At 39.1% G+C, this 20,954-nt stretch overlaps 1 protein-coding gene across 3 annotated transcripts; it reads left to right on the top strand.

Moving 5' to 3' along the window:
- The first annotated feature begins 196 nt into the window (after positions 1–196).
- Positions 197–19,626, top strand: aco1 (aconitase 1, soluble). 3 transcript variants are annotated; one of them, XM_037534571.1, is made up of 21 exons: positions 197–279; positions 2,584–2,692; positions 3,157–3,325; positions 5,247–5,384; positions 8,058–8,127; positions 8,225–8,408; positions 9,369–9,508; positions 9,732–9,903; positions 10,222–10,322; positions 11,691–11,807; positions 12,722–12,881; positions 13,079–13,214; positions 13,900–13,984; positions 14,067–14,223; positions 14,656–14,777; positions 14,917–15,021; positions 15,223–15,365; positions 15,789–15,936; positions 16,190–16,312; positions 16,818–17,003; positions 18,058–19,626. In XM_037534571.1, the coding sequence occupies exons 2-21, from the start codon at positions 2,596–2,598 to the stop codon at positions 18,169–18,171; spliced, it is 2,667 nt and encodes an 888-aa protein (XP_037390468.1). In that variant the 5' UTR covers positions 197–279; positions 2,584–2,595; the 3' UTR covers positions 18,172–19,626. The 3 variants fall into 3 exon arrangements, with proteins under 3 accessions (XP_037390468.1, XP_017568042.1, XP_037390473.1); XM_017712553.2 differs by having other exon boundaries at positions 14,653–14,777; XM_037534576.1 differs by lacking the exon at positions 16,818–17,003 and having other exon boundaries at positions 14,653–14,777.
- Positions 19,627–20,954: the final 1,328 nt, after the last annotated feature.

Below are 20,954 nucleotides of genomic sequence, written 5' to 3'. Positions count from 1 at the left end.
TAGTATAACATGTATGAAAAATAATTTGACAGCAAAAAAACATGATCGTGTTTCGTATCGAATGAAAATGACACTGTAAATGAATAATATTTTAGTATCTCTGCAAGTATGTAAACAATGGTCGATCTTTGCTAGGACTGAGAATGAAATGAACAGAGTGTGTGAGGCGCAGTTCTGTTGTGTGCTGTGTATTACGGTAACGCAGTGCTCTGCTGCCTGGCTCTTCAGGTAGCACAGCTCAACTCCAGGGTTTGGGAAGTGTGAGAGATAGCTAGTTAGGTAAGTCCTGAAAAACAGAGTACGTGCGTGGAGTTTGGAAACAATACTGTAGATGTTCATAGTGTTTGAGTTAATACAACTGGTTTCTATGCATGTTATTGTGAAAGCTTGGTAATGAAACGCTAGCTAACGTTAGCCGTGGCAGACAGGCCACTAACAGGTCGGCTTCCTATTCGCCAGGTTCATGTTCGGATTTTATCGTTCCACCTTAAAATAGTGCAGCGGTTATTACAACACCTGAGGTGACAGAAAGTAACTGCTGCACCATTTAAGGCAGAACGGGTAAATTCGGACATTAAGCTGGGCGAATGAGAAACCGACTTCAGCTTCGTGACAGGGCGCAAGGTCGAGATTGTGGCTGCCAGCACAGCAAGCTGTTGCAACAGGAACGTTAATGTGAAGTTTGAGAAACGTGTCTAGAAACACGAAGTTTATTTTGCAGGCTAAACAAACGTTAACCAGTTGGGTAACAGAGCCAAGGCTTGGTCGAGCGAGCTAACATTTATCTGAATTAGCTAGCTACATAGCAAGATAACAAGCCAATAGACCCTTGTGGTTGAAGAGGGTTTATGTATGTATTTGAAAGGACTTTAGTATGAAGACAGCACGGTTATAGTGCGCGTTATCATGCCGATACCTGTGCAGTTCCATTGACCCAGAGGTGAACCTCAGCAGGTGTATGAGTGTAGTAGGGCTGTATGGACCAGAGCGAAGTTAGTAGATCTGAGTAAGAAGGCTGATCTTAGATCAGACTCCTCGCGTATTAAGATGGTTATAGCCATAAAAAACTGATCCTAGATCAGCATTTCTACAACTGATATGGTTTGTGAAGACACGTCTGTGGGTTTAACAGGTTAATGTCCTTAGTCCACAGAGACCTCCACCCCATTGGATTTCTTACTGTTCACTGCCTTTGGCATAGTAATGTGCAGCTCACTACAGCTACACTACAGACGAGACATCAGCTATTGTTTGTAGGAAATCACTTCCCTGATTTTATGCCTTTCAGTAGAGTTTGGTGACTTGGTCTGCAGAGTGGAGAGGATTACCGTGCTTGGCTGGTTTACTGGTGGCTTTTCTCTGCTCAAAGCATGGCCCCATTTTTGAAGAAGTCTACATCACTTTGCCACACAATGTGTTGGGCTTGTTTACAATAACATTACTACTAGTATTAAATGCTTAAGCCCAGAGAAACCAGAAGCAAAGCGTTAAAGCTCCCAAAAGATCACCATAGAACAACTTTTTACTACATAGTTTGGTGCCATACAACTTTTAAAATCTGAATCGTGAGATTGTTGGTAATATTATTGCAACACTGGCTTAAATGAAATTTTATGAAGCTTTGAAATTTGTCAGCTACTCCTCAAGTTACTCCTGCAGTTAGTTCAACAGTGAGTCTGATAGCATTTGAATACGGAAGGAATATAACAAGGAAATTAGTTGAAAATGAGTATATGGCAAAAAAGAAAACCCTGATGTTGTCAATAATAGTTTTGTCACAGAGCCGCTGGCACCATCATGAGACCCATCAGCTGTATTACCTCTTTCCATGTGTGACTAAGCTTCCATACAGACTGTAACAATAGACAGCTCTTATCTAGAGATGCACCACTGTAGAAATTGTGGGCTGATGGTGATTTGTCACCGATATCATCATATGTTCTTACTCTTATCTGTTGCCTAATTGTACTTGTTTGAAATGAGCCTCTTAATTCACGTGTAAACCCAAACACCACAATCCAGCATCAGTCACTGTTCTATTAGCATGCTGGGAGGCACGTTTACACTTCTTAGTTTATGTGATCTTAGCTGTATGATTCAGTTTATCATCTTCAGTTCGACCAGATATGAAGGTTTTGATGTAAACTTTAGATTTAAACATGTAGCCTTGGGCCTGCGTAAACTAGTGTGGGCAGATAAACGTCCCTCATATCTCTCTCTCTCTCTTTTTTTTTCTTTTTCTCCCCTCTTTTGCTCAACGATGGTGGCCCACACTATCTCAGATGTAGTAATCATGGTTGTCATGTACCAACCCCTGCAGTTTGGCAGAGGATCAAGCCTTTGGTGATAAATAGGGCAAAAAAGAAGCCATAATGGTCATTTGCAGAGAGAAGTCTGAGTGCCAGGTTGGGGGATTTTAGCTGGCTGTAGCACATTGAGAGTAGGACTTTAGTCATGAAAGTTTGGTTAAACAGCCTGGTTACCAATGCAGCTTTTAATGATCTTAATATACGTAGATCAATTTTAAAGTTTTAATGCTTTTTTCTGCTCTAAGACAAACTGTACTCTTCTTTTATTCCTCAGGCAGTGTCAGCCATGAGTAACCCTTACGCACACATCATAGAGCCTTTGGACCCCCAGAAGCCTGAACATAAATTCTTCAATCTTACAAAACTTGGAGACCCTAGATATGGTAAGAGAATGACTGCAGTGTGAACTCTGTAGTTCTTTCCTTTTTTATATATGGGTATGATTTTTTGGGCTGGTTGGAGGGTCTAACAGTGATCATCACAGGATATCTGCAAATCATTGAGTATGAAAAAGCATTTTCAACAAATATCACTTGGTTTGACATTTGTGACATTTGGTTTGACGTAACCCAGTGAACTTGTTTGGTTGGTTTTTATAAGTATGGCACAAATGTCCAGATACTTTTTGAGGCCATTGAAGATGCTACTTTGTCTGATGTCTGTGAAAGGTGTGTGTAATGTTAAAGCCGATACCAACTTTTCGGGTGTTTCCTCTCTGTGTTTTGCTGTATGTTTTACTTTGTGTTTTGACCAATTGGTCTGAGTCATTCAAAACCATAGGGCACTTTCTGTATGTGAACAGTATGAGTTTTTTGCACCATACCTTATTGTCTCACCTTCAATGCAGAACGCCTACCTTTCTCCATTCGTGTGTTGCTGGAGTCGGCAGTGCGGAACTGTGATGAGTTCCTGGTGAAGAAGGAGGATGTGGAGCGCATCCTCAACTGGAAGCAGACACAGACCCAGACAGTGGAGGTGCCCTTCAAACCAGCTCGTGTCATCCTCCAGGACTTCACGTAGGTTTAATCATTACTTTAAGTTTCATAATTATCTGTAATTGTTGGTTCTTGTTTCTTTTTCTTAATTTTTGCATAGTTTTATTTAGAGCTACAGAGTATTTCGTTGGTTATTCATTATGGCGATATTGGTTTTTGACGTTGTGGTACAACAAATAGTTACAGCCTGTAAATAAGTCTGCTAATCTTTGACACTGTCACTGTGAGCACCCTGCGCACAGTTCCTTTATAAGTGTTACTATGGGTGTTTTGGTGAATCAAGGTATTCATGTAATGCAGGAAATGCAGCAAATGCAGTCAGTTGCGTTCAAAATGATGCTGGCCAATTTTTGTCATGCTATTTATTCACCAGTGCGTTATCAATGTATTGCCAGGTGGATCAAAATCACAATATGTAGCAATATATTTGCACTTTTAGTACTTTGTCCATATCATGTAGCTCTTGTTTTGATGTTCTTGTTACTAGTGGTTAGGGCTGCAAGAAAACAAAAAAAAAAGGTTATTCAGATTATGAATCACTACATTACCGAAACTTTTATGTAGCTAAACTTAAAAGCTAATAGCTTGAGGTTGTGTTATGCATTCGCTAACAATGAAGACAATAAAGATGAATACCATTCAAGAATTCACTGTTTTAATTCACTTTCCTGCTAATACAAAACATTAAAAAATAAAACTACAATATATTTTTCCTGTCAAAATTTAAAACAAAGGATGTGCAAAGCACCAAGAAAATATAACAAAACTAAATCAGTTTTCCTTTAATGAAGTATATAAAAAAAATCAATGTGAATTTAAATGTTAAATGTAAACAGTGCAGTCTGTGCTCTGCTGTCTGTCTACACTTTGCTGCAAGTACATTTTACAGTCATAGGTCTTTAATGAAATGGAGGAAAGTCAATATCATTTCTAATGGTATATGTGCTATGTTTACACACTAATTAGTGTGCGATTTGGGACGGGGCGTATCTTACTGAGCTGAATCTTTTTCACCCAGTGAGCTGACGAGTTTCCTCTTCAGATGCTCCATCATGGAGGATGTGCTCCTATAGCCAGCGAAGGTCGGCATTACAAATAGCACAACTGACAACCTTTTCTCTGAGTTTAGCTCCTGCAATTTTGTTCTTGAGGCTACCATCGCGCTGTTGTTAACTCACCAGTCAACGGTAATGTCAAAATGTTCCTAGTGAGTGCCAGAAAGACGCATGATGACGTCACCAACTAATTGACTGCTAAACTAGTTGCCAACTAATTTGGTCGTTGATTTTAGTTGACTACGTTGAATAATCATTGCACCCCTACTAGTGGTTCTTTTCAGTGTCCTTGTCAGATTTCTGGTTTTTCTGATGAATTCTGTAAACCAAAAAGGACATTTGGAGTTCTAAACTGAATTTTTCCTTTAATTTTTTTTTAAAATGAGAGATGTCCTATGTAAACATTGCTAACGTTTTAAAACATAAGTCATTCCCCAGTCCGTATATGGATCCTAAGCAGCAAAACCAGCTTGTTTTTTTTTTGTTTTTTTTTTAATGTCATACAAACTCATCAAAAATACATGCATTTGCCTATTCAGCCTATAGCAATTTAGTCTTGCCCATTCATGCTGAACTTATAAGGAGTGTTTCAGTCCAGACAGCTTTTAGAATGAGGTACAATACAGGACAATCAGTTAGAACAGGGCTCATTTACATATGCTAGTCTTATGTGCTTTAATATTGTACATTTTTCTACCCCTTGTTTTACCTTTAAGTTATATTTTAATCTCCGTTATTTAAGCTTATTGTGCAGATCCTTTCCCTGGGACAGGTCTTGGCGAGGAAATGGCTTTAAAGTGTTGCAGAATTTGGTACCCTAGATTGTCAGTGCTGTGAAGCTTTCTACTGAATCTGCTAGGTAATTTTTGTATCTCTCAAATTGACAGGGGAGTCCCAGCAGTGGTGGATTTTGCTGCAATGCGTGATGCTGTAAAACAGCTTGGTGGAGATCCAGAGAAGATCAACCCCGTGTGCCCAGCTGACCTTGTCATTGACCATTCCATTCAGGTCGACTTCAACAGGAAGTAAGTCCTTTTCCTTTTGCAGTAATTTGAAAAACGCTTTTCAAAAACATATCAGTAATCTCACAGACACTCACAGATTTCTGAACTCTGGTCTTTTCTTGAGTATGCTTAAGCATGTTGTGAACATGAGGAATTGGGCTGTGGTGCGTCTTACCAAGAGCCAACACAGAGTGGGCAGAGGAAAATTGCATTTTAATGAGCTCTTAGCAGAGTAGTATGCCAAGAAAAGAAAATATAGTTGGTGTGTGGGAGAATAAGCCGTCTAAATTTGGACTATGAGCTCCTGCTTGGAAGAGAACAGATTATGTTTACACAAAATACAACTAATTTATCAGTAATTGCTGATACACTTTGTTTCCAGATTGATATTATGGACTTGAGATCATGGTTTAAATGGGGTCTGCTGTATCAAGTCCAGCTCATGAGAACAAATAATCACACCACTTTCAGATAGTGAACTTTATACAGAAAGTGTCTATAACAGGGCGTGTTTGAAAATGTTACCTTTGACCATATGGACTACGTGTCACTCACTCACTGTTTAACAGCTGACGCCATGTTGGTGCAGAACAGCTTTCACATCTTTCCTGTGTACAACCCCAATTCCAATGAAGTTGGGATGTTGTGTAAAATGTAAATAAAAACAGAATACAATGATTTGCAAATCCTTTTCAACCTATATTCAATTGAATACACTACAAAGACAAGATATTTAATGTTCAAACGGATAAACTTGATTGTTTTTTGCAAATATTCACTCATTTTGAATTTGATGCCTGCAACACATTCCAAAGAAGTTGGGACAGAGGCGTCTTTCCCACTGTGTTACATCACCTTTCCTTTTAACAACACTCAATAAGAGTTTGGGAACTGAGGACACTAATTGTTGAAGCTTTGTAGGTGGAATTCTTTCCCATTCTTGCCTGATGTACAACTTCAGTTGCTCAAATGTCTTCAGTTGCTCAACTGTTTCCGTTGTATTTTGCGCTTAATAATGCGCCACACATTTTCAATGGGAGACAGGTCTGGACTGCAGACAGGCCAGTCTAGTACCCGCACTCTTTCATTACGAAGCCACGCTGTTGTAACACGTGCAGAATGTGGATTGGCATTGTCTTGCTGAAATAAGCAGGGACGTCCCTGAAAAAGACGTTGCTTGGATGGCAGCATATGTTGCTCCAAAACCTGGATGTACCTTTCAGCATTAATGGTGCCTTCACAGATGTGCAAGTTACCCATGCCATGGGCACTAACACACCCCCACACCATCAGAGATGCTGGCTTTTTGACTTTGCGCTGATAACAATCCGGACAGTCCTTTTCCTCTTTGGCCTGGAGGACACGACGTCCATGATTTCCAAAAACAATTTGAAATGTGGACTCGTCAGACCACAGGACACTTTTCCACTTTGCGTCAGTCCATCTCAGATGAGCTTGGGCCCAGAGAAGCCTGCGGCGTTTCTGGGTGTTGTTGATATTTGGCTTTCACTTTGCATAGCAGAGTTTTAACTTGCACTTGTAGATGGAGCGACGACTTTCTGCCTTGCCGCTTATTTGCAGAGATTTCTCCAGATTCTCTGAATCTTTTGATGATATTATGCACTGTAGATGATGAAATCCCTAAATTCCTTGCAATTGCATGTTGAGAAACCTTGTTCTCACGCAGTTGTTCACAAAGTGGTGAACCTTGCCCCATCCTTGCTTGCGAATGACTGAGCCTTTCAGGGATGCTCCCTTTATACCCAATCATGACACTCACCTGTTTCCAATTAACCTGTTCACCTGTGGAATGTTCCAAACAGGTGATTTTTGAGCATTCCTCCACTTTTGTTGCCCCTGTCCCAACTTCTTTGGAACGTGTTGCAGGCATAAAATTCAAAATTAGTGAATATTTGCAAAAAACAATGAAGTTTATCTGTTTGAACATTAAAAATCTTGTCTTTGTAGTGTATTCAATTGAATATAGGTTGAAAAGAATTTGCAAATCATCGTATTCTGTTTTTATTTATATTTTACACAACGTCCCAACTTCATTGGAATTTGGGTTGTAAATTGTATTTAACTCGATGAAGTGATGCCATGTAGGCACTCAATCACTGGAAGCCACTGTTTATATTTGAATGTTAAATATTTGTATATTTAGTTTACATGATGCATTTTTATGAGCCCTTAAGGTCTAAAAATAAACACCATTAGGGCTGGGAATGGCTAACAAGCTTTTAATATACCAATACTGATACCAGTACCTTAATTTTGATATAGATTCCTTAATAGGTTTTCTGATGCATTCTTATTAATTGCAGACCAAATTTGGGTGTGACTTAATACAGAACTGACTGTGAGGTGCTGAAAGGGAGTGTATGTGACGGTAATGGCATGCTTACAGAACCTAGTTTAGACAGCCAGAGAGCCATCTAGATTTTGGAACATGCATGCTAATTGGCTCATGGATGCTAAGACTGACTATTTAGGTACTTAATCAGTAGTGCTGGAGTAATTTGCTCAGTTTCATAAATATATTTGAATTTTAGGACGTAGCCCTAAAGATGCCAAATCCAGTCTTACATAATATTTGCTTTGACTGTCCTTGTTCTCACATTTTTGCTACAGTGTTTTCAAAGCTACCATTTACACGGTCAGTATACATGAAACATATTTTTTCATGTATTCCAGGTCTGATAGTCTCCAAAAAAACCAAGAACTTGAATTTGAAAGGAACAAGGAACGTTTTGAGTTTTTAAAGGTAATCTCTCAAATGCTGTGTTAAATAAAAGATAATTAGCCAAAAATGGTCAATGTACATTTAACCATGAGTAGTAAACTTTGCCTCTTGTCCTCAGTGGGGTTCTAAAGCATTCCAGAATATGCGCATCATTCCTCCTGGCTCAGGAATAGTGCACCAAGTCAACCTGGAGTATCTGGCCAGGGTTGTGTTCCAACAGGATGGTTACTACTATCCAGACAGCTTGGTGGGAACTGATTCACACACCACCATGATTGATGGCCTGGGAGTGCTGGGATGGGGTGAGTGTCTTACTATTAGGCCAATGGTGCACATACCTGCACAATTTTGCCTTCTAGTTTTTTTGTTGTCACAACACTTGACTCGGGTGATTAAGAGTGTGGTTTTGTACCCAAGTGTTAAATTGATTTATCTCCTCTATATTTTCATAAATAACTGCTATCATTGCTAGAAGTATAATAATAAGCGTATGTAGAATACGTAGTTTACTATCAGAGGTGTGGCATGTGCAGCTCAGTTTATAACCCTTTTATTAAAGCCCTATTAAATTCATGGGAAAATTTGCTTAATTTCACAGACCTTGCTTGTTAAAAATAAATGTTTAATGAATGTGGAAATAAGTCTCCATTTCACAGCAGTTATTAAATAGCATTTGTTATTTACATGAGACAGTAGCCTAGCCAGTAGCTTAATGATAGTATTGTGAGCACGAAAAATCAGGCAATGCTGCTAGGATTCATCCTCTGTCTCAGGGATGCAAATACTTCTTTATGATATGACATGGCCCTCTCTGTGTCAACAGAATTTGTTGGGATTGATAGGTACTAGTTTAGCTTGGGATTGAGCTGAGCTAGTTTAGATATGGGAGCCTTAACTCAACCAATTTCCAAAAGCCTACCACTTGCAGTGTTGTGTGAAACATTAGAAAATAACTATTTTCAGTCTACAGTGTTGATTCCAGAAATGGCAATGTTGAGTGAATTTAAATTTAGGCATTTAACTCTGCATGGTTCAGTTAAGGCACTAGCTGCTTGAGTTTCATTGTGTTTCATGCAAATTGCCTTTTATACAGAAAAGACCATGAATTTTGTAGGACTGAGGTTATGTTGCTTGTTTTAGACTGCCCCAATATAGATAACAAAATCTCTGCTGTTTAGTTTCTGGTTCATGGTTCTTCCTTTTTCTTTGTCAAACTTATTTTATGATACTGTAGTAATGTTGTCTGCCATCTCTGTGAGCAGGTGTGGGAGGTATTGAAGCAGAGGCAGTCATGTTGGGCCAGCCTATCAGTATGGTGCTCCCAGAGGTCATTGGTTACAAACTTCAGGGCACACCGAACAAGTACATCACCTCTACTGACATTGTCCTTACGGTCACCAAGGTAACTTGAATCACAAACATTCTTCAGTGAAGATTTTGTGGCTTTTGTTCAACTTTTTGAGCTCTAGTGTAGGTACGATCAGTGAATAGAACAATATGACCGTTATTCTTCAGTATTCTTTTACAACTCTGTTGTTCAAAGATCCGGTTACTGTTTTGCTCTTATGAATTAAGGGTAACACTGTAATTAATAAGGCTGCTCATGTCTTAATGTATCTGTGTAGCATTTGCGTCAGGTTGGTGTGGTGGGGAAGTTTGTGGAATTTTTCGGCCCTGGTGTGGCCCAGCTCTCCATCGCTGATCGAGCCACCATTGCCAACATGTGCCCCGAGTATGGAGCCACGGCTGCTTTCTTTCCTGTAGACCACGTCAGTGTGCAGTATCTCCAACAGACAGGTAGACTGTCACTGATTTCAAATCATGTGTGACCCTAGTGCTTACTACTGTGTATCAGTGCAGTTCTTTTTCACAGATAGCAGCCACCTCTGCAAGTTTCTAGGATACCAACAGAAGGAGCTGTTCTAATCATGTGTTGTATGTGTATGATAACTAATGAATTTGCATTGCATTCTGAATTTACATTTTTCACAGTATTCCAACTTTTTTGGAAAAGTTATAAAAAGGTTATAAAAAGTATGCTTGTTTTAAGGTCTGAAGCAATTTTTTTCAAGCTGCTTACTTGAGCTGTAAAGTGTTATGTCTGTGTTTTATTAGGTCGAGAAGCTGAGAAGCTTGGCTACATTTCTCAGTATCTGACAGCAGTAGGCATGTTTAGAGATTACAGCAATGAAGTTCAGGATCCAGATTTCACAAAGGTACTACACAGGCAAACTCTCCCACAGCACAGCTCCAAATGTGTCACTGCCTATAATACAGTTTTTCATTCAGTTCATTCATTTATATGTTTAATTTGCTCTTCTCTTTCATTTCATGTGCGTTTATCTTAGTTTAATCTTGGTTTGGTATAGTGTGAGGCTATAGGGCTTAAACAGTCATACAGAACCAGATCTTTGCAGATGCAAGCAGTGCTATGACATATTGATTTCTTCATGACCTTAAAATGTGCATTTTGATAATTTTATTGGTCTCTTCATGATCTTTTAAATGTTTTTTCACATTTTGTAATAAAACCCAGCACAGTCCTTTGATCATTTGATGGTTCTACTAGTAGATGCAAACAATATACAGACTGGAAATGTGCCAAAATTCCAGTAAATCATGGAATAATATATTTATCATAATGATTACTGAGATTACTTGCAGTGATGCACACAAATATGCATCCTGTCCTTTATGATAGAATTCAACAGCCATCAATGTTGATAATCTGTCTCTAATTACCTCTGGTTTATACATTACTGTGTGGTAAGTGAGTCATACAGAGAGAGGGAGAATATTGTACCAGCACACTGAGTCACCCTGAGACGTTATTAAATTTGAGTCAAGCATTTGCTTCACTCTCCGTCCAGTTTGGGCTTAAGCAGCGGTGGGCAATATGACAATATTTCATCCTTACAGTGATAAATTGTATTGCTTCTCTGAGCATATCATGGACATCATCTGCATTTGAAGAATACTGACCAACATTTCGGTGTCACTGACCAACAGCATATGGTGGCTCTGGATGCATCTGCAGTTATATGATATATTAACAACCATTACAAATGCCTTGTACATGCACCTTTGCAACATGTAGCTGTGATTGCACGGTTTGTTGCAGTTGCCTAACAAAGATAGGACATCCTGCATACTGTGTAACTGAATGGTAGTTCTGTTTTTTATATTTATCATTGAATGACTTTATTGACAACTTTAAAAAGGGGTTGTGTAACTCACAGTAGGCAGCTAAATAAGAACAGTCATTATTACTATAATTTACAGTTCTATTAGAATCAAAATTAGCCATGTGCAGTCTTATACATTGTATATAAAACAGTGTGTTTTTTTTTTTTTTTTTTTGTAATTTCTTAAATGGAGCCAGAATGAGCTGTGTATGGTCAGCTGTCATTTGTCAATTAATTTCTAAATAATGTTAAAGAAATAAGTGATTAGTTTACAGTCAGTGTGATTGTTTTATTTTGGTTCTCTTTAATTTTATTCAGTCAAGATTCATCCATCTCCATGTCAAAGATATTTTTATAACTGGTTATTTGTTTCTGTTTCTCTCTTCCCTCTCTGTGTAGGTTGTTGAACTTGACCTTAGCACAGTTGTCCCTTGCTGCAGTGGTCCGAAGAGGCCACAGGATAGAGTGGCCGTATCAGAAATGAAGCAGGACTTTGAGGCTTGTTTAGCGGCCAAGGTACATCACACTACAATACAGAGAATGCTTGGCAATACTTTAATATTAGCTTAGAATAGGGCATGTTAGGGTGACATTTTTTTTTTTACCATGAATAAGCTACCAAAAAGCTGCTTTATGAATGTAAACAAGTTTAGATGTGATGCAGGCATAAGGTCCAAAAAGCAGTGGTATTTTTTGTGGAGCTCACCAAGTTGATGATGGTCCCTGAAGATCCAAAAGAACAGACTATTTCCATGTTGTTGCAGTATTTTTTTTCTCACCACAGTCAAAACCAGTGAGTTTCCCACATCAAGTAACACCTGATTTCCTCTGTGCTGTGATGTGTGTACACTCAGTGGTCTGTACTCATCAAAGTTGTGTACTGTCAAATCTGATTATAAAACGTGCACATATTTTACAGACAACTTTATTTATCAGTTTCATCCTGGGCATATTTGTATGATCTGAAACTCAAGTCTGGTGGGAGTGTGTGTGTGTTTATGTGCAATAGTTTAACAACCTTGGATAAGTTTGCTGTTAACTAACCAAAACTATAATCAGTATCATCTATTATATCAATAATCAGAATTGAAATGCAAAATAACGATAATACTTACAATTTGTGTGCATGGCAGTCCAGTACAAACATTTTACATGCACATTTGTATAAACAAATACTGCAGCTATTTAATATTTTAAGACACATTACATTGTTCATCACATTATTCATGCATTAATGTAATTAAAGGACTTGATCAGCCCATAAGCTAAATTTGGACTTAAACACTCCTGTCTTAGTGTATGTGCCTTATGCTACTGTCCCGCTATACTTTTTTAATTGCATCAAATATGCAGTGAGTGTATTATAATGATGTGTATTATAGTGTGACGTGTATTATAGTGACCATTTTGCATGCTTGTTTATATTTTAGCAAGGTTTTAAGGGGTTTCAAGTGCCGCTTGAGTGCCAAGATGTTAGCATACCATTCCAGTATAATGGTGTGGACTACTCCCTCTCTCATGGCTCTGTGGTTATTGCTGCCATCACCAGCTGCACCAATACCAGTAATCCCTCAGTCATGCTGGGTGCAGGTATGAATGTCATCATTAAAGTGTTGACTGTGTAACCCAAGGTCATCTATTAAAACTTATGATGCTTAGGGTGTACTATGATTAAGCATGATTTAGTAATAATGTCATGTGCTATATGAAACAACTTCTTTTTTAAATGTTAATGCTTCACATGTTATTGCTGATGTTTAGCAGTTTACTCTGCACTTTCTTCTCAGGTCTCTTAGCCAAGAAGGCCATCCAGTGTGGCTTGAGTGTAAAGCCTTACATTAAGACCAGCCTTTCTCCTGGTAGTGGAGTGGTCACCTATTATCTAAGAGAAAGTGGGGTCATGCAGTACCTTGCGGAACTAGGGTACGATGTCATTTGTGCATGCTTAGAAAAATTCTAAAATTAAATATTTTTTTTGTCAGTTTAAAATGTTTTAAGCCTGTTTACTACTACTATTCCTTTACTGTTGTCTGTTTAATCCATTTACAGTAAGTTTAGAGCATTCATGTGCTGGGTGGGTAACTTCTGAGTTAGGAACCAGATGTCTGAAGTATTTAATGACTACGAAAGTTCCCTCACAGGATGTTATTAGACGAAATGGTCATGAATACCTTGCCTGATATCATTTTAAAATGCATTCATGTCAGAGACGTAAATGCAGTGTCATAAAGCAAGATAGTGCCCAAAGAATACTTATTTTACTAGTTATCTTTATTTTACCATTATAAACGTTATGTACAGGAGTATTTAGGTTCCCTGATTGTTTTGGGTAGTGAATATTGGTTATATTTGCGTTGTAGACATTGCGACCCCTGGTTCCTATCATAACCATTGTCAAGAAACCTCAGACTAAATTTCTCTCAAATTAACGATTTTGCATTAAATCCCTTTAAATCTCTTTGTTTGCATCTCAACCACTGAATTTCACAGAAATGTTAAAAATCGTTACAATTCCTCTTCAGGCAGTTATGCAAAATTAGACGTGGTTGACTCCTATTAATTCCCCTGGTTTGATGATGCCATTCTTGATTGCATTTCTCTCTGTCAGTTTTGAGGTGGTTGGTTATGGCTGTATGACCTGCATAGGGAACAGCGGGCCCCTTCCAGAGCCAGTTGTAGAAGCCATCACTCAGGTAAATACTAAACTCCTTTACTGCAGTTAATCAAATCAGCATTTTTATGGAGTACTGTACAAGCTAAGACTGTTTTTCTCAGGGTGATCTGGTAGTAGCAGGAGTTCTGTCTGGCAACAGGAACTTTGAGGGCCGTGTTCACCCGAACACACGGGCCAACTACCTGGCCTCTCCTCCTCTGGTCATTGCTTATGCTATTGCAGGCACAGTGAGGATAGACTTTGAAAAGGAGCCTATTGGTGAGTCAGATTTGACAATGCCATATGACCTATACTGTGCTGTCCTTTGTGCTTTTCTCTTGATTAGTTTTTTAATATGAGTAATCAAATGCAGGTTATTTTGTCGAGCAGTTGAATAAAAAGGCTGTACAGTAAAAATAGACTTAACTGAACAAACTATGCGTAATGTTATCAATGCATATGATTCTACACTGTAAAAAAAGATCTTTATCTTTTTTGATCTTGTGATCAAGTGAAAGAAGCTTAAATCTCATTAATATATCTGACCTATGTCTAATACTGTATGTTAGGAGGTTGTTTATTTGTATTTTTCTAGAACAGTTTACTTGGTTTAAGTAATTATATCTAAAGAAATTGGCTTAGTTGGATTATAAGGAGTGTAAGCAAGAAGAGTGAATATTTAAGGTCCTCTTTGGTGTGTTGCTGTAGCAGTGAATGCAGAGGGGAAGGAGATTTTCCTGAGGGACATCTGGCCCACGCGAGAGGAGATTCAGGCTGTGGAGAGACAGTTTGTTATTCCTGCAATGTTCAAAGAGGTCTACGAGAAAGTGGAGGTTAGTGAACTAGCATTAGGTAGTGCAGAGCTGAGTAAATCAGTTCTGTGTTAACTGTAGAGGTATATAGATACAGGCTGTTGTGTTAAGATTTAAATTCGTCATTGTGGATTGTGTTTTCGTTTTCTCTATCTTCTAGAAAGTAAACGAGCGTTGGAACTCACTCAGTGTTTCCTCTGACAAGCTCTACAGCTGGGACCCCAAGTCCACCTACATCAAGTCTCCACCATTCTTCGAAGGACTGGTACCATAATGCATTACAAATTCTACAGTACTTTCTGAATAAGAAAATCAGTTTTATATTGCACACCAAACAAACAGAATGAGGTCATTAAATTGAGGCAGACAGATTTGTCTTTTTTTTTCCTTTTCTTTTTTTAATGGAATTACAGTGCACTACTTGCATTTGGAGCTTGATTTACTTATAAACATGTGTGTGTTATAGACCAAAAAGCTCCAGCAGCCCAAGTCTATAGTGGACGCATATGTGCTGCTCAATTTAGGAGATTCTGTGACCACCGACCACATCTCTCCTGCCGGAAACATCGCTCGTAACAGCCCTGCTGCTCGATACCTGACAAGCCGTGGGTGAGACACATTAATGCACACTTGCAGAGCTTTTGTAATATTGAAAGATTCACTGTTTCACTATTTAGGTATTTAAGGGACATAAAATAAAAATGGAGTCATCACTACATCTGTTGTACTCAGCTTCTGCAGTGGTTACACAATTGAGTAAGAGTAAGGGATTTTAGGTTAAACTCTAGGAAACTTCTATTTAGGTGGTGTGTCTTGAAGGTTAGAGGAACTTTTTAAAAGCTACAAGCACTTTGGGGCAGACACTGCTAGAAACCTAGAAATCATGTCTGTATTTATTAGCCTCTACATTAGCGTAATTTAGTGTAATGAATATTGTGTCTGCTAGGTAGTGAGAGAACAACAGTGAACAGTAGTTTTAGGCTGGAATGTCTCTGGAAAGGCAGTAAATAATTGTGTTTTCGCTTCCTGTAGATTGACACCTCGAGAGTTTAACTCGTACGGCTCTCGGCGAGGCAATGATGCTGTCATGGCTCGTGGAACATTTGCCAACATCCGCCTCTTCAACAAGTTCCTCAATAAGCAGGCGCCTCATACCATCTACCTGCCCACTGGAGACATGGTAGGAGAGGCGCTGGCTTTCTTTGTTTTAATCTACGATGTTGGAAGGATGAAAAAAATATTTTTTAAAAATTAGATTAATAATGACTTTAATTGCAATCAAATAATTCCATTTATTGAGTTTTAGGTTTAAGGTAGTAACCTCCTTTCAGACTGAAATGTGTCTGCTCTGGGTCATCATTTTATATCTTTATGGAGATGGAGAAAATGCATTGCCTGCAACAAAATGTCATGTAAACTGATCTGTCCAACAGCTGGACGTATTTGACGCTGCAGAGAAATATCAACAGGAAGGGCACCCCCTGCTTGTGCTAGCTGGGAAAGAGTATGGCTCTGGTAGTTCCAGAGACTGGGCTGCCAAAGGACCTTTCTTACTGGTGAGATACATTGCTCAAGTTACTAAATAAATTAATGACTAATTAATGACTCACATTTCTGTCAGAAAAAGTACATGGGATAGGTATGATAATGATAATAAATGAAAAATGTAAGACAAAGTGCTACAGATACCTTTATAGGACCATCAATCTTAAGATTATTTGAACAAGTAATCAAGAAAAGAGCAAACAATAAAAATGGACAGACTAGGAACATCCTTACAAAGAGTGCTTGAATAGTTTATTGGAGAATATGTAAAATCACATTATGGCAAGAAAATGCATGTAAACAAAGTGCTGTTTTTAATGGAAGAAAGAAGAATAATTTTAAAATATGGGTTGTCTTCAGCCACCTAATTACTGCTGGTGAACATTGGGAGAGGGTTTGATTGATAATTTTTAAAGTGTGATTTTGTTTAATCAAGTAATGACCATATAAAGTTGCACTGTAGTCGTGAGCAGAAAGATCAGCATTCTCAGTGTTCACAATGCTGTCTGTCATCAGGGAATCAAAGCTGTGCTGGCTGAGAGCTATGAGCGAATCCACCGGAGCAACCTGGTGGGTATGGGCGTCATTCCGCTGGAGTATCTTCCAGGAGAAACGGCCGATAGTCTTGGGCTTACAGGCCGAGAACGCTACACCGTGGTCATCCCTCCACAGCTCACCCCCAGGATGGTTGTTGACATAAAGGTAGGTCTTGATATGCTGACCTAAGACTTCCTGGGCATCTTTATTCTGAGCTTTCACCTTTATTGTGAAATAGTCAAGTGCTTGGAAGTTGTTTTATCAGGCACACTTGATGAAGCAAAGTAATTGTGATGGGTTCAATTTTAAAGGGGCACATCTAACTTGCTGATTTACCTACTTATTTGTTTGCTAGTTTGTCTGGTCTGCTGCAGTATTTAGTTTATATACTTTTCAGCATTCAAAAGTTGTAGCTGCAAACCATTGACTGTGCTGCATTTGCTTGCTGCTGGGGTTTCTGGTTGTTTCTTTTCTATATATTATGCACAATAAAGTGACTAAAGTCTGTTGCAGAATCACCAGTCAGCTAGCCATGAGCAGGGAGTTCCAAATTGATGTTCACATGCTTTACATATTACAAAAAAATAGGCGTTTTCTGTCGTTATGCAAAGGACTCTGGGATTCACCTGTAGGTGCCTGTGGCAAACTATGAAATTTAATGCTGAGATGCTCATGCTGAGAAGTTTCCTCAGATGGTATGTCGCACTCAGGAAACAGAAGCAGAGACAGTGGAAAATTTACTCTCCTGCTGTCGGACCTCTTATATCCTAGTAATCCATCATGTTAACAGTAGAAAGGAGGAAAACGTTCCATGTGCAAATTTGATGTTATTCAGCAATTTTGCAAACTAGTCCTCTCTACTTCAAAGTCAGTCCTTTTTCCAAGCACTGGGATTATTGCCTTTTGAAGCACCATCAGCATCATTACATTTACAATGGCAAAAAAAAAGAAAGAAAAAAAACACCTTTCTCTTTTCATCTGAACGTTTGGTTTCAGTGAAGAATTTTTAGAAAAACTGTAGAAAACTTTAAAAACTTAAGGTAACCTGGTTAACGTGAATTTTTGAGTTAATTGTTCTTCAAATGAAAACAGATGATTCTTCTGTTCAGTTCAGTTTCAAGTTAACCAGGTTACTTACTTTTGAAGTTGAAAAGTTGCTTGTTAAGTGTACCTTTTCATTATAACCACCATCTAACATTGAACTTTCCCCTGTCTTCAGCTGGACACAGGGAAGACCTTCCAGGCAAGGATGCGTTTCGACACTGACGTTGAGCTCACCTACTTCCACCACGGCGGCATCCTTAATTACATGATCCACAAAATGACCGAATAAAGACCCCCTCGTTCCCCTCCAGTGCACTTGGCAAGCTTGAACGTTCTAATCTTTCGTCCACGGGACTGAATTTACTTCATATTTCTTTTCATTTGGAAGAGCAAACTGATATTATTTTGCCTTATTTGACTTTGTGTTGGTCAGTTGTTTGTGTGAGCTCAAAAAATAATAATAATAATACATTTCACATGGAACAAACACTACATACTGCACAGTCCTTGATTCAAGGGGGGTGATGGTGATAGTGATGGTGATGAGGCTAGTTATTGGCTGAATCCTGTAATAACACTGAGATTCAAACAGCACACTAACAGGCTAGGGAATAAAGCTTGAGCTTTAGTGATAACATGAGGGCCTGTGATCGAAAGAGCCTAATAAGGTTAGTTAAAGAGCACCAGCGCAGTTAAACATGGGCTTAAGGATCGAGCCTGAGATTTAGAGAATCATTAGATTCCATTACTATAGTGACCGATCAAGGTGGGTTCACATCCACCAGTAGTTTTGCCTGTAGCTCTACCTCAGTGGTACCCAAAAATATCTTTCATCTCTATTCCAGTGTCTGCATTAATATAATTTTAAACATTATGTACTGATCATTACTGAAATAAATTATATTTTTACATGGAGAATTCTTTACAAAAAGTTAAAGATGTTTAAGAACTGCAACTGAATGTCAGTCTGGTCCATCCAAAGTAACTGAAATAGTAACGTTTTGGTACTTGCTATATCTAGTCCTCACTTCCTCTTTAACATCTTTCGTTGTCTTTTTTTAGCCAGTCTAGTAGTATTACCCAACTAGTGTTACTGTTAACTTACCAATGATTCAGACGGCTAAGACTGAAATGCTGACTTTACTGTATGCTGTAACAGTAATCAGATAATCTGTAATCGTAATGCGTAGATCTTTGAAAGTGCCTGCAACAAACTGTACGTCTCTGCACTTAGACAACATTAGACATGCCAGACCGCATGTATGCACTTTTACCATCCGGTCTGTTGATCAATCTATTGTGAGCCATTCCTGTACAGTATCTGCTGTGTTTCTGTAGCTGAATTAAGTTTGTTCGTTTGGAGGAACGTGAAGGCGCGAGTGAAGTCCTAATACAGCCGTGTCTCAGTAGCATTAACGCACAACTCGCGTTAGACATTAGCAGCTACCCAAATACTCCACATCATGACTGAGACCAGGATAGAAAATAAATGCAGCGTTTACGTGTTTCAGTAATGTGTACGTCTCTCTCTCTCTCTCTCTCTCTCTCTCTCTCTCTCTCTCTCTCTCTCTCTCTCTCTCTCTCTCTCTCTCTTTCTCTCTCTCTCTCTTTCTTTCTTTTCGGTAATACCAAATCCATCAGATAACCACAGCTGTCTTGTCTTTCTGTGCTCCTCTGTTTTCAAGATGATTCAAATCTGTTAACCGTTTTTAACTTTAGCCAAATAAAAGGTTTTTCTGATGAAGTCTGATTTCCATGTTTCACTAATAATGATTTTTTTTAATTAATAAGTAAAAGGTGACCATGAAAAGAACACGAAGCTGATCCACACACATGTACAAACATTAAATCCGATATATCTTACACTTTTAATGGCTAGTTTTATATTTACAGTCTCTGGCAAAGGTCAGTTTTTGTCACCTTTAAAAAGGAGGCAGAATATTGAATAAATCAACCCCTCTTTAAAACAAAAAGCTATAAAAACGCATGTGTACTTATATATGTATATCCCTCAAGCAAATGATTAATATTAGTATATTTCTGAAGTGCTGTGCAGACCAACTCTCCAAGGTGCTGACAGACATCTTCAACTCCTCTTTAATCCAGGCAGTTGTCCCCACCTGCCTGAAGACCGCCACCGTCATCCCAGTCCCTAAGAGCTCCACAGTGACAGGACTGAATGACTATCGGCCAGTAGCCCTCATCCCTATAGTCACAAAGTGCTTTGAAAGACTGGTTATGACCCACATCAAAGCCAACATTGACGTCACTGGGGATCCACACCAGTACGCGTACCGGAAAAAACTATCCACAGAGGATGCCATCTCCTCGGTGGTCCACACTGCCCTCACCCACCTGGAGAGTAAGGATTCTTACATCCGTATGCTCTTTGTGGAATTCACATCGTCCTTTAACACCATGATTCCTAAGACCTTGGCTTACAAACTCCATACACTTGGACTGAGCACCTCTCTCTGTAATTGGGTCCTGGACTTCCTGACTAACAGGCCGCAGTCTGTGAGGATCCACAACTTCTCTTCCTCCACCATCATCCTCAGCACTGGCTCCCCTCAGGGCTGTGTGCTGAGCCCCCTCCTCTTTACAGTGCTCACATATGACTGCTCAGCAATCCATCCAGGCTGTCATATTGTAAAGTTTCTGGACGATACAGCAGTGGTTGGATGCATCACAAATAGTGATGAGTCTGGCTATAGGCAGGAGATGGAACACCTGGAGAGTTGGTGCAGTGAGAACAGTCTCTGCATCAATGTGAAGAAAACAAAGGAGATGATTGTGGATTTCAGAAGGGGCAACACCATCCCTCCCCTCCCCCTACACATCGGAGGATCTGCAGTGGAAGTGGTCTCCAGTTATAGGTACTTGGACGTACACCTAATAACAATCTTACCTGGAGTAATAACACTTCCAGCCTGATCAGGAAGGCACATCAGCACCTCTACTTCCTCAGGTGGTTGAGGCGTGCTGGACTCGGGAGCTCAGTACTCACCTCATGTTACAGATGTATGGTGAAGAGCGTTCCGTGCTCCAGCATCACTGTGTGACATGGAAGCT

This window comes from Pygocentrus nattereri, chromosome 2, assembly GCF_015220715.1.
Source record: "Pygocentrus nattereri isolate fPygNat1 chromosome 2, fPygNat1.pri, whole genome shotgun sequence".
NCBI classification, from domain to species: domain Eukaryota; kingdom Metazoa; phylum Chordata; class Actinopteri; order Characiformes; family Serrasalmidae; genus Pygocentrus; species Pygocentrus nattereri.
Note: the sequence above shows the minus strand (reverse complement) of the source record. Positions and strands in the feature narration are given on the sequence as shown.

What these genes read in the sequence shown, in the direction of transcription:
- aco1 (XM_017712553.2), top strand. Translation starts at nt 2,596, where the DNA reads ATGAGTAACCCTTACGCACACATCATAGAGCCTTTGGACCCCCAGAAG. An exon ending in CGATACCTGACAAGCCGTGG is followed by an intron (nt 15,366 to 15,788) that starts GTGAGACACATT and finishes CGCTTCCTGTAG; the next exon opens with ATTGACACCTCGAGAGTTTA. An exon ending in CCAAAGGACCTTTCTTACTG is followed by an intron (nt 16,313 to 16,817) that starts GTGAGATACATT and finishes GTCTGTCATCAG; the next exon opens with GGAATCAAAGCTGTGCTGGC.